The 12771-nt window shown below is 33.9% G+C and overlaps 1 protein-coding gene across 1 annotated transcript in view; it reads left to right on the top strand.

Annotated features, from left to right (window-relative positions):
• Window positions 1–2797, top strand: part of LOC136842514 (putative neural-cadherin 2) — a 147872-nt gene extending 145075 nt beyond the window's left edge. Inside the window, exon 30 of the mRNA XM_067109921.1 lies at window positions 1633–2797. Within this exon, the coding sequence (XP_066966022.1) occupies window positions 1633–2480 (848 nt within the window). The 3' untranslated portion in view covers window positions 2481–2797. The remainder of the gene's footprint in view (window positions 1–1632) is intronic.
• Window positions 2798–12771: the final 9974 nt, after the last annotated feature.

Raw genomic sequence — 12771 nt, forward strand, 5'->3', positions numbered from 1 at the left:
ATTATGGTAGTCAATAGTGCAGAGAGGCAATATGAAGAGGTGCACTCACACTCACACATGCACATACTGCGCGTGCTTGCTCGCGCACACATGCACACACACACACACACACATATATATATATATATATATATATATATATATATATATATATATATATATATACTGTATAGTAGACAGCATATATATATATATATATATATATATATATATATATATATATATATATATATATATATATATATATATATATATATATATATATATATATATATATATATATATATATTTCCTGTTAGCCAAATTCACTCTCATATTACTAGCACTGCCCTACTCACCTCTATGTTACACAAAATCTCTCTCTTCCTAGATCTGAAGGCCCCTTTGCCTAATCATCTATCCGTACTTTTTCTACTTCCATAACTTACTTACATAGAAGGCTAACAATCCCTTCGTACATTCCAGCCCTGGCTTCAGCAGACACTCACCGTTTCCTCTTAATCTTATGCATATATTCTGCCAGTCTTATTGCTTCACATACCCTGTAACTCACCTCATCAACTAGGATCTAATAGGCCCGTGTCTGTACTTAGTGTTCATACTACCTTTTGGGAACGGATCACATGTTACATACCTTATGATACTCTTAAAATTAAATCTTGAAAACTCTGCAATGTCCTGAATTTAGAAGACTGTTTATGCAACAATGTAACTCGACCAGTAAGTGCAAATTTGACTAATTTCTAGTCATTTATTAACTACCCAACGTAAGAGAATATCGTTACCTATACTGATAAACATGCTCTCCTTAATGCAATCATTTTTGTCACATACTTTCATGCATGTATTAAACAATTTGCTTAGAAGCTGCCTTGTAAGAATTCTTTTGGTATTTGCATTATAAAATCTAGATATATTTAGTACGTTTTTAAGAACAAATATATTACCATCATAAAAGTATAAAGTGGAATTTAAAATAGTATGAAAGGCAGAACAGCTTTATGAAATTTACAAGCTACATTCCCCATATTGGATTAAATTTCATCATCCATATTACGGATAGATTTCAATTACATCGTTTATTGGTTCTCGTAATTTAGGCCGGATGATAGATATGGCCAAATGCATTGACCAGCTTGTTTATCTCGCTTAGGTGATAGCCTTTACTGTAAAACTCTTTTACTTAACTTTATGTGCATATGATCTATGTTAAGTGTAAAAACATTTCCACCGAGATTTGGACATATTCCTAAATTCCCTCCGTTTGTATCTCAGAACTATTCTGTTGTCTTTTTCAGTTACCAAATTATGTATCGCGTCTACCTGGATGTTGAAATGAACACATAGCGTATTATGCAATTAGTATAATGCAGTGCTTTTTCATAAATCAGCTAACTAAAATTTCTATTTTCAATAATACTAAATTATTTATGTCCTCTTATCTGTGGTATAAGCGATACATGCGAAATGCAGAAAAAATTTCCTCTGTGTAACATATCCAAAAAGGTATAATTATTGCGCTCATGTATCATTGGTATCTCTCTCTCTCTCTCTCTCTCTCTCTCTCTCTCTCTCTCTCTCTCTCTCTCTCTCTCTCTGTATTTTAATACTAGTCTTTTTTTTTACTCTCAGGAGGCGACGGTGATGGAGACCAAGGTTTTCTTGCAGGATTCCAAGACGTCGCATCCTTGCTAAACTGCCTCAGTGCTCAGCCTATGCCTCAGTCTCCAACTCTACGCCAGAAAGGTCTTTCTAGCAATGGATCGAGTCAGGAGCTGTCGCAGAGACCCTCGTCCTCGTCGTTTCTTCCTGCTTCCAAGCGGAAAAACTCTTCGCTTCATAGTGTCACGACAGACATCAGCCAATGCGTCCCTGACATTACGGCTTCTGTCATCCACACGGCAGACGTTATCGTCAGTCAGAAGGGTCAGCAAAAGCGCGAAATTGGCGTGATACCGAGGAGATCCAATAACTCAAGTTTCTTCGACGATAAAAGCTGTGACGTTCACGGAGAAAACTTTGACACTGGGTCGAAAAGCAGTCAACACAAGCGATGTAATTCTCTGCCGAGGTGCAGAGTCCCGGCAATATTCGTGAATAACCTTCACGGTGACGGCATAGATCCTTCGAGGTACAGTGTGCGCGGTTATCATTATTCCTTAGACAGACGTAAAGCATCTGCACAAGGGTACGGCGCGCGCAGGATGTCCTCCGACGAACTCGACGGTAATCAGAAGAAAGAGAAGTGCAGCGCATGCGTCAAGGTGTTACTTCAACAACGCGAGAGCGTTTTCGGTACCACCCACTTCAAAAGCTTCTCCACTTCCACAGTGTCCTTCCTCTCTTACAGTGGGGACTGCAGTCAAATGGTGCCCGAAGTAGAGAGCACTTTCCCTGCGTCTTGCCCTTTGCATGGATGTTCCTCGTCCTTGAAAAAGAAACACCAAAGCACGCTACAGACAGCAACAACAACTACCTAATGAGCTTATGAAAAGCTATTTGGGAAATGAGTGAATGAAATCAAGTGCTTGCTCGGAGTGTTGGATTTCCATACGCATACAGAGTCAGTTTGCTAGCGGAAGAATCTTCCCTATTTTCTGTTTTTAATGTATTACCACGTGTGAATTTCAGCAGTGAAACAAAAACACCAATTGTGAGGTCTGACCAACAAGCATGTGGAAAATGGGAAATCCTGTTAGGTTTTAGCCTTAAGGTCTGTAATAAGGGAAATGTTTGTACTTTTATAGATATCAATAATAACGAAGGTGTTCATCTCAATAAATGTGATTTACCTTTGTACAGGATCTTTCCATGTTCCTTAATTACGTTTTCTTCTAATTATCAACTAAAAAGGCTGAATAACTTACATAATAGGCTCCCTCAGTTTTTCTATCAGTTTATTGTATTCTGTATTACAACATAATGAACGTTTTCATCAAAGACTGAATATTTTCTCGTAATATCAAAATATCAAGGGCCATAAAATCTCGTCAGGTCATTTGATTTATGAAACTGAGGCGCTGTCAGACTAAGCACAGGGCACTTGCAGAAATTCAGTGCTTAAGACAGCGAAAGGAAGGAATTGGAATGGAGTGGTTGGGCAGTAAGATAAAGAGATCCAGAAAACAAGTAAATGAAGTACAGATACAAATGGAGCTGGGGAAAAAAAGGCAGTTCCACCAAAAATCAGCAGTCAGAGGCGTTGGACAGCAAGACTGGAGAAAGGAAGCTGGAGTGGAGGTAGTGTAAAACCTAAAAAGTGGATGTAGCTGAGCTGAACTGAACTGAATATAGAATTTAGGCCAAAGGCCAAGCACTGGGACGTATGAGGTCATTCAGCGCTGAAACGGAAATTGAAAGTATAAGGTTTGAAAGGTGTAACAGGAGGAAAACCTCGCAGTTACACCATGAATTATTAGGAGAGGGTGGAGAGTAAGATAGATGAAAGAGAACATGAAAGGAGGTACAGTAAAAGGACAGAAAGGGGTTGCAGCTAGGGGCCGAAGGCACGCTGTAAAGAACTTTAAGTAATGCCTGCAGTGCACCCGTGAGGTGCACTGACGTTACTATTTCCTTAAGGAAATTATATATCCTTATATAACATTTTAAAATAGAGACTTCTGTCACTTCTATTATTATATAATTAAATTCTCATAAGATTTATATTCGAACAACTTTTATTTCTGATAAACACGTTATCACATTACTTTAAATGTTTTATATATATATATATATATATATATATATATATATATATATATATATATATATATATATATATATATATATATAAGGACGCTACTTTCAAAATCGGAACAAATATTAAGAGGATTTATAACAAAATATTATGAAAATCAATTAACTAAAAATCCACAAGCCAAGCTAACATTAAACATTTTTAACACGTGCGGCTCTAAAAGAAGGTGATTAAAAATACAAAAACATAATTTTGATAATGGCCGATAAAAATTCAGGTTCAGCACTTCCGGAATGTTCTCATAACCGCTTCATAATAGAGCCAATAACCGATATGGCTGAAACCTCCATGCAGAATTAATTTTTTTTTTTTTACTTTTCAGTTTCTACATCAATCTACGCGTCAAATGTACAATCATATATTTCTACGTGATTTTGGGGTTTCTTACTTAGTCTTCCAACTGATTCCCATTCGATTTAGAAGATTGCCTTGGGACTCATTCAAAAGATTGAGACTGTTGACAAGATGTAGCGTTAGTAGCAGAATTCTAATTCTGTTTTCAGTTGATTAGGTTTCTCAATAGCAAGAACGAAAAATAAGATATCTAATAAAGAAAATAATTTCGTTATATAACACTTAAATATGTTTACGATAATTACTGCCCACTCCTCCATCTTTTAAAGTGCTTTAACAATCAAACAGAAAATTGTTAGTGGTGAAGTAAGATCTCAACAACAGTTCTGCAGTCTACAGTTTTATTATGAAGATCCTTTCCTTTAAGACAAGAGGAGGGAGGCTTTATTCTGTGTTGCTAAAATGTGGAATATGCTCATAGCAATTAGGGTATTTTCATTCATTCTTGAAAGAGGGCAATTTATCTTAAGTAGGAGAGATTAGATCTTCTTATAAGAGAATCTCAGAAGATAATGGAGAAACCTTGGCCACCCTAAAATAGTCGTGGTTCTTTCAACTTATCAAGAAATACAGATAATAAAACATCTCATTGAAACCCAGAGGATCCAAAGAGAAAGACTGAAGATCGCTTATTCCCGAAACCCAAATAAAGGAAAGATAAAAAATGGGATGAACTGCGTAGGGATTAATTAGGTGTTTATACATTTTAAACCGTTGTATGAGGAGGATTTGTTATGAAAACAAGCTGTAGCACTATAGATGGAAGTTTTGAATCTTTTCCATTTTCTTATCAATGCCAACTGAAGGTTAGCCAGATGCAGTAAACACAATATAATTAGCATATAGTAGATACAGGGAAACCACTTGATGCAAGTAAATTAACCATTGTAGAATCAGGTCTGATTTTTATTTTGTTATATACATTTTTTAGCGATGAAAAGAAGAGTATTTCAAGGTTGTTATTCCAAGGCAGGATACCAAGAAATACAAGGTTTTGTTGTATGTATAAATTTAAAAGGAAAAGTTTTCTTTTATGACTAAACGCATGAATGGATCCTGTATAGATAATAGATAGTAAATAGAAATCCATTTTAAATAAGTGGACCTCCTATCAGTGAAATAAATTTCATTCTGAATATTTAGGAAAAAGGTTATATAAAGTAAAAGTTTAATTTTATGCAGCTCATCTTTAGGAATATTACGTGAAACCTCCATGTTAGGGAAGAGTTTCGCGGGGCTACGTAATACTGATTTAGTTTAAGTTTAAAATTTTAGTTTATTAATGAGGTTGAATTTTCCAAATATCTTGAAACAATGACATTCTATGTATATTCTCTTGGGTTGGAAATTATTGAAACCCTAAAAAAGACCATCAAGTAAATCCCTAGAGTGAAATGTCTTAGAAGTCAAATAGGATTACAAACTAATCTAGTACGATCTGTATTGGCATATGTACATGAATTATGGAGTGACAATGAAAAAATTTTTTAGATTTGAAGATGAAGTTTTGAGAAGAATATTCAGGATCTGATGGCATGACAGAATGTGAAATGATACCGGAAGGGGAATTACAAAATTTCCATATGTAGATGAGATGACCATGCACGGAGATGAAGATGGGCTTGGTCATGTCAATTGCCCGGCTCAGGGAAGAACAATGCGTGATATTGTCATCTGGGTTCCTCTGGGCACCAGAAGAATTATTGGCAATTTGTGTGCCATTTGGTAAACACTGTGCACTACGTTTAACGTCTGAGCTAAAAACATTCTTTAAATAATATTATATAAGATCATATTGGATATACAGATTAATGAAACCTGTATGGTGAAAAAGTGCTACAAGACAAACTGGAAGTGAAATTTTATTTCTAATGTTTTTTAGAAACGTGATACATTTTCTGCGCCCTTAAAGAGTCCCAAACTTCTTTTCCCTCGAGTATCTTGAAGGCACGACGGAAAAGTCACATCTCTGAACTCGTGTAACATATATTCTTTCCACATAAACAGGCTCTAGCGCACGCTCTGCATAAAAGGCAGGAAAATGGTGCAAGACTTGCCACTGGCTAAGAAGAGAGAAGGAGCTTAAAGATAAATAAGATACTTGGTCGGGAACAGTCTCTCGCCGAGTTTACTCAAGGAAGGTTTGCTATTTTTTCCTCCTGTTCTTGGGACTTCGTGATATTCCATTTACTTTTATCCTCTTTTCTCCTCCATTTGTATTTTCTCTTCGACGAGAACGAATATTGCCAAAAATAATGTGATTTTATCAGTATTACTAGAAAGCTACCTACTATTTTTCAGAAAGTTTTACACACACACAAAAACACACGCATACACACACACACACATATATATATATATATAGATAGATAGATAGATATATATATATATATATATATATATATATATATATATATATATATATATATATATATATATCCACTTTTGTCAACACTCAGATATTTTAATTTATCCTCCAAATTTTTCCATATTGAAGAATTGTTCATCTTGCTTTCAGCTCCCAATTCGTAGCCATTATCGTCCTCTGAAGATGGCTACGAATTGGGAGCTGAAAGCAAGCTGAACAATTCTTCAATATGGGAAAATTTGGATGATAAATTAAAATATCTGAGTGTTGACCAAAGTGATAGATATATATATATATATATATATATATATATATATATATATATATATATATATATATATATATATATATATATATATATATATATATATATATATATATATATATATATATATATATATATATATATATATATATACATATATACATATATATATATATATATATATATATATATATATATATATATATATATATATATATATATATATATATATATATATGTATATATATATATATATATATATATATATATATATATATATATATATATATATATATATATATATATATATATATATATATATATATATATATATGTGCATATATGGCATCATCATTCACTTTCTCTTCGTAATTTTCCCCAGAATTGGGTACCCAATCAAACGCTTTAGTCTGCTTCATATCAGTCATACTGACATTGGGTCAATCAACAAACATCGATTTTTGGGCTATATTTAAATTATTTCCGATTTCAAAGTCTTCCAGCAGATTATTATATAAAGCTTTCTGAAAATCTCAAATTATAACTTTAAGTGGCACTGCATTATTGAAAGAATTGAGGGTTGGTTTATGAAAAGGTGTTTTGAAGGCCGTAAAGCTAAATAAGAAAACAATTACGGGTTAAAAGAAACTGATAAATTGCGCATTACCAGAGACAAAATTAATAACATATTTACACGTGCATGTTTGCAACTTTATACAGATTTGTGCATATATGCTTGAGAAAGGACTGGAGAGTCAGTGGTTTTTTTTGTCTTCCTTACATAATTCTGCAATGAATATTTATTTGAAAGAGATTCTTTTTTTCTCTCATTTATCTCTCAAGCTTATTTTTAATTAAAAAGCTAACACCCTTTATTCACACTGCTTTCTCACGCTCAAGGTTTGTTCGTATTATACCTTTCAGAAACAAAAGTATTTGTTTTAAGTATTTATTTCTTCCCTACCTCAGCAGGCCGCTAACTATAGGCCACTTAAACTCATTGATAAACTTGTTCATTTCAAGGAGAGGTAATTATATTATAGCTCTTGTCCTCACCTAAAATGACTGAAACGGAAAGCAAATTTTAATTCAGCAAAAATTTTATATACTCAAGTATACTGAATCAACAGGTCAGGCAGATTTGCAAAGAGTGGCCTAACTGGGAGACAGTCATTCTGTATTTATTGCTTTCCTTCTCCTTTTGAAGGACTTTTGATTTGGCTTTGGGGTAGACCGTAGTCTCGATCGGCTGCCCTGCCTGACATCGCTTAGACCCCGGTAGCGTATGGTACATGTATCATACCAGACCCAACGCCCTTTCTCCCAGCAGCGAGAAGTTGTTGCGCGGGTAGGTCGAGAGTTCGAGACGTGATTGTATGTCACCATTTAGTAGGAAATAATTACGACAGACAGAACACACACACACACACACACACACACACACACACACACACACACACACACACACACACACACACATATATATATATATATATATATATATATATATATATATATATATATATATATATATATATATATATATATATATATATATACATATTTACATATATATATGTATATATAATATATACATATGTATGTATATATATAACATATAATACATATATATATGTATATATATATATATATATATATATATATATATATATATATATATATATATATATATATATATATATATATATATAACGAAAATGAAAATGGGGACATGGGCCTTATTTGTGTAATCTATCAAGAACTGTTCCGGAGGGTTGGTACACATTAGGAGAAATTTGTATATACTGACAGGACACAGCACTACATACGAAGATACAAATTGCAAACGAGAGAGAGAGAGAGAGAGAGAGAGAGAGAGAGAGAGAGAGAGAGAGAGAGAGAGAGAGAGAGAGAGAGAAGCCACACCTGCAAGGGGAAGCCGGAGCTTTTTTGACGGAGACGATGCGCTATTTATAAGTCTTGTTTTCACAAGACTCCTGATCTGGATTATTCCTTAATGGAAAATAACAAGCGCATCTTTTTTGTTGTCCTTTGGACGCACCTTCATTATGCTACGCAGAGTCTTTTGAATTCCATGTGAAATAAATAGCTCAAGCGTTATATTCCTAGGATGATCATTCTTTTCTTTATGCTAATTTCATCTATGCGTATACTTATGCATGTATGTATGTACATATATATATATATATATATATATATATATATATATATATATATATATATATGCATACATACATACATACATACATACATTATATATATATATATATATATATATATATATATATATATATATATATATATATATATATATATATATATATATATATATATATATAAATATATATATATATATATATATATATATATATATATATATATATATATATATATATATATATATATATATATATATATATATATATATATATATATATATATATATATATACAGTATATACTGGGTGTTTCGAAATTAGAGCCCCCTCCACAGAACAAATGGAAAGTTATGAAGTTTTCAACTATAGCCTATCTCCAAGTACATTATTTTAAGCTTCTATCAAGCTATTTTTCATTTTACATTTCTTGTATTTTCAGACTGAGCGACTGATTTAGATACAGCCATAGCTAACGACTTGGAAGAAATCAGATGGATTGACTGAATCCGGGCTATAACCTTCAGAGAGGGCAGGGATGCTGGCGCATCCTTCATTTCACGTTCCTGGATAGCTAAATACATTAAAAGAGATGAATCCTTTGTTAAAAGAAACTGGAACAAAAATCCATATGACTGTCATCGCGAAAAAAGTAAGAATCTTGGAAGGCCTGAAGTCCTTTCTCAGGAGTCAAAAGACATCATAGCTGAGGAAGTGGGTAGACCAAGTAAGTCTTTATGTAAAATGGCGCTTGAACTAGAAACAAAAAGGGGAAAGAAGAGAAGTTATAGTGTTGTATATCGGGAGTTGAAAAAATCTGGTATAAAGCCATTTCATGTTATCAGCAAGCCCAACATCACTCAGCAACAGAGAGAAGACCGTGCATGGTTTTGTGGTTCATTTCTTAAAGATTGGGATGAAGCTGACTTTCTCCATGTTGCCGCATCAGATGAATTCTTCATTTACACAGTCAGGAAGCCAAATTATAAAAATGACATCATTTGGGCTGCAAAGTTGGATGATATCAGTGATGACGTGCGCTATCGCCAAGTTGTGAAATTTCCTGAATGTTTGGGAATTTTTCTCTGTTTCACAGCCAAACAGTTAATGTGGATCATCAAAGAAAAAGGACAGTCATGGAATGGCGAATACTTCGGAGAAACTGTGCTTACTGGTGGAGTATTTCTTTTCCTCATAGATCCTGAAAATGTGTTATCTGTTGAAGAAGTCAAATTTTTGCATGATAAGGCACCATGTTTCAAGACTCTTCAGACACAGGAGCTGCTTCAAAACAGTGGTATCGATTTCTTCTCGTCAAGTGAATTTCCAGGTAGCTCCCCTGACCTTAATCTGTGTGAAAACATTGGTATTATCTTAAAGGATCGTGTTGAAACACAAACAGTGAACTATGATGGTATACCAAGCCTCAACAACATGCAAAGAGAGGTGACCGAAGTGCTCAGGGAAATGGAGTTTGAGTCTCAGCTTTTTTTTGGTTTGCTGAAATCATACCCCTCAAGAATGCAGGCTGTGGTAGAGGCAGATGGAGGCCACACAAAATATGAAATGCTCAGAGAGAAACTTAAATAAATACCTGTTCTGGATTACTTTTGTTTTTGTCCATATCAATTTTAGTGTATGCTGCAGAGAGGGGTGCTCTAATTTTGAAACATCCTGTATGTATATATATATATATATATATATATATATATATATATATATATATATATATATATATATATATATATATATATATATATATATATATATATATATATACTTCTGAGGAAAGACAGGAGTACATTTATCTTAATCATTTCATAACGTGATTGTGCTCATATTTTCTTTTTCCTTGGAGTAAGGGTCAACTTTTCACCTGCTGTAGGGAGGGGTATTAGGTCAACTTATTGCTAAGCTAGGGAGGTCACTTGACGATTTAGTCAACAGTTAGAATTTATCCATTGACTAGAATTGATATGTTTCAGAGAAGACTTATAGTTAATAGAATCAGATCTAGAAAATTTGTTGCGTTACCAAGAATGAAATGATCATGGAATGAACTGACAGGTAGATTTACGTTGGAAGAAATATAAGGGAATCATCAGGCCAAGAAAGTCACTATCGTGAGATCATCTTTTGTTAACGTCTAAATTTCAGTTTTCCTTCGATTTCATGTATTTTATTTCTCAATTTCTTTTTTTTCTTTTTATCTATTTCTTTTCGAAATCGAACATTTTAAAGAGAAACGGTAATTACGAAATTACTTTTACCAATTACCAATATCGTGATCTGTTGCTTGCAAGATAATTCAGTGTTGCTAGCCTGTTTCCAGGGGAACATGAAATACTGAATAGACCGGGTAAGGGACGCACTGGTGACAGTTCAAACAGAAAACTTCCATTGATTAAAGGGAAAGACTGATAATGTGGTACTGAAGTCCTCGATGGTCACCAATATAAACAAGTAAAAAATGCACCGAAGTTTCCGCGAGTTTTCTGTATAGCCGTTATACCGTATAATCAAGGCCACCGAAAATAGATCTATCTTTCGGTGGTCTCGGTATAATGCTGTATGAGCCGCGGCCCATACCCTATATCGTTGCCAGAAGCACGATTAAGGCTAACTTTAACCTTAAATAAAATAAAACTACTAAGGATAAAGGGCTCCATTGGTTTCTTTGATGATTGGAGGGCAGTTGATCAACATACCAATTTGCAGTCCTCTTGCCTCAGTAGTTCTTAAGGTCTGAGGGCGGACAGAAAAAGTGCGGACGGACAGACAATGCCGACACAATAGATTTCTTTTACATAAAACTAAAATGGATAGGTGTGAACAATTACAATCTACATAGAGGTCTTAAACAGAGAATTAAATAAAACAGCTGCCAATATATATATATATATATATATATATATATATATATATATATATATATATATATATATATATATATTTATTTATTATTAAAACTTTGCATAGGATTTATACGTTAGTGATTACTTGCAGTGGATAAAAATTTCTACTTGCCATTTCATATTGTAATTTGTAAAAAAATTGCATATCTAGTCTTTCAACGCAAGGCATTAAATATAGGATGGCATGAGAGCTTCTGGAACTCTCTCTCTCTCTCTCTCTCTCTCTCTCAAATACACAACCCCAAGTAACTCTACTACCTAGATCTATGCTCTTATGGAAAGTCGCTACAGATCTTCGCGAAGGATTAAGTTCCCCTCAGGCGATGCTTGATAAGAAGAGTTGGTGAGACTACTCTAATCCTCTCACGCCTGACGGTTGATAACAGTACAGAATGACTTCGTGAAGCACTGAAAAATAAGAATACAAAACAAGAATTTGACACACACACACACACACAGGTCGTAAACGAAACGCGTCTGGGACGAAATCAGCTTTCATGAAAAGCAGCGCGTGGATTCATTATGGAACTTCAAGGATATCCCCCAACGAAAAGCTTAATGCATTTTAAGTCACGATTCATGAATAGCTTTAGAATAATAAACTGTCTTATGAGAACGGAAAGAAAATGATCCGATCCTCAAAGAAAATGTAAGGTTAAGAATCTTGTCTCACTAAGAAATACAACGAGCAAACCACCACTTCACTAGATACGGAGAATAGAAGAAGAAGAACGACAGAAACGAAGAGGTGATGGTAAGAGCTCCGAGAGATTTATGTATTTTCCTGGGAAGCTGAGAAATCATTGGTTCATAAAAGAGGCTTAGAAGTTAGGAAACGATTCCTAAAAGATCTAGATCATGGACAATCTATTTTTGATTGTTGTAATGTTGGTGTGAAAACGAAGATATATTTTCTGATAGTGCGCTAGGAGTAAA

Source organism: Macrobrachium rosenbergii, chromosome 10 (assembly GCF_040412425.1).
Source record: "Macrobrachium rosenbergii isolate ZJJX-2024 chromosome 10, ASM4041242v1, whole genome shotgun sequence".
Classification (NCBI taxonomy): domain Eukaryota; kingdom Metazoa; phylum Arthropoda; class Malacostraca; order Decapoda; family Palaemonidae; genus Macrobrachium; species Macrobrachium rosenbergii.